Source organism: Sinocyclocheilus grahami, unplaced genomic scaffold (genome assembly GCF_001515645.1).
Source record: "Sinocyclocheilus grahami isolate Dianchi unplaced genomic scaffold, SAMN03320097.WGS_v1.1 scaffold1149.1, whole genome shotgun sequence".
Classification (NCBI taxonomy): Eukaryota; Metazoa; Chordata; class Actinopteri; order Cypriniformes; family Cyprinidae; genus Sinocyclocheilus; species Sinocyclocheilus grahami.
In genome coordinates, this window is record NW_015506328.1 from 173,230 (window position 1) to 174,109 (window position 880).

The following is an 880-nucleotide window of genomic DNA, read 5'->3' on the forward strand; positions in this document are numbered from 1 at the left end:
CACACACACACACACACACACACTCACAAGCTTCAGTCAGCGTGCTGTAATCATCTGTTGTTCAGGATCCAGAGGCTTGTCTTGAGGAGAGCTGCGGCGCGGAGAAGCTGCTCACTGATCAAGGTCTGACATCATCATCAAGTGTTAAAGGGGTCATGAACTGCATTTTGTATATTTTATAATGTTCTCTGAGGTTCACTTATAATATTAGTGTGATTAAACATCATAATTTAGACGTAGGCTCTTTATTTTCTATAGAGACAGAGCAACCCACCTCATAATCTGAAAACCACGCCCACCGTTTGTCTTAAAGGTCCCATATTTTACACCTTTCTGGAGTTTTATTTGAGGTTTTGAAGTCCTTAAGAATATATATTTGCGGTATAAGAACCAAAAACCATCTCAATATATTTTACAGCTCCTCTCTCAGGAGCTCTGCTGAGAACAGGGGGATTTTGGCCTGTCTAATTAATATTCATGAGCCTCTCTTCTGATTGGCCTGTTGTTTTCTGAGTGACGCACGGCCAGGCCAACCACAGGTAACTAGGGTCAGCGACGTCACAGCGCTAGCTGGAGGCGGCTCATTCAAACCAGCGCAGGTTCGGCTTCATAAGGAGCTTAGAATATCATCTTGTTGTGATGTTGGGTGCCAAAATCCACGTAATACAGCCTCAAATTAGAAATTTGATCACATATCTGCTGCCACTGCCAGACAAAACACCGACGACAGCTGTGGTTAAACACGATAAAACCAGCAGACTGGACAGAAACGATCGTCAAAAATGCTCACGTTTACAGCGCACACTTCTTATCAGAAAAGGTTCAATAAAGTATTGTCTTTTGTTATGGACGCGTCTACAGATTTCTTGCCATTTGTCTA

At 42.8% G+C, this 880-nt stretch overlaps 1 protein-coding gene across 1 annotated transcript in view; it reads left to right on the forward strand.

The window, feature by feature from the left end:
• The window catches only part of fsip1 (fibrous sheath interacting protein 1), a 43,945-nt gene that overhangs the window by 1,940 nt on the left and 41,125 nt on the right, over window positions 1–880 (forward strand). Inside the window, exon 2 of the mRNA XM_016253005.1 lies at window positions 66–123. Within this exon, the coding sequence (XP_016108491.1) occupies window positions 66–123 (58 nt within the window). The remainder of the gene's footprint in view (window positions 1–65; window positions 124–880) is intronic.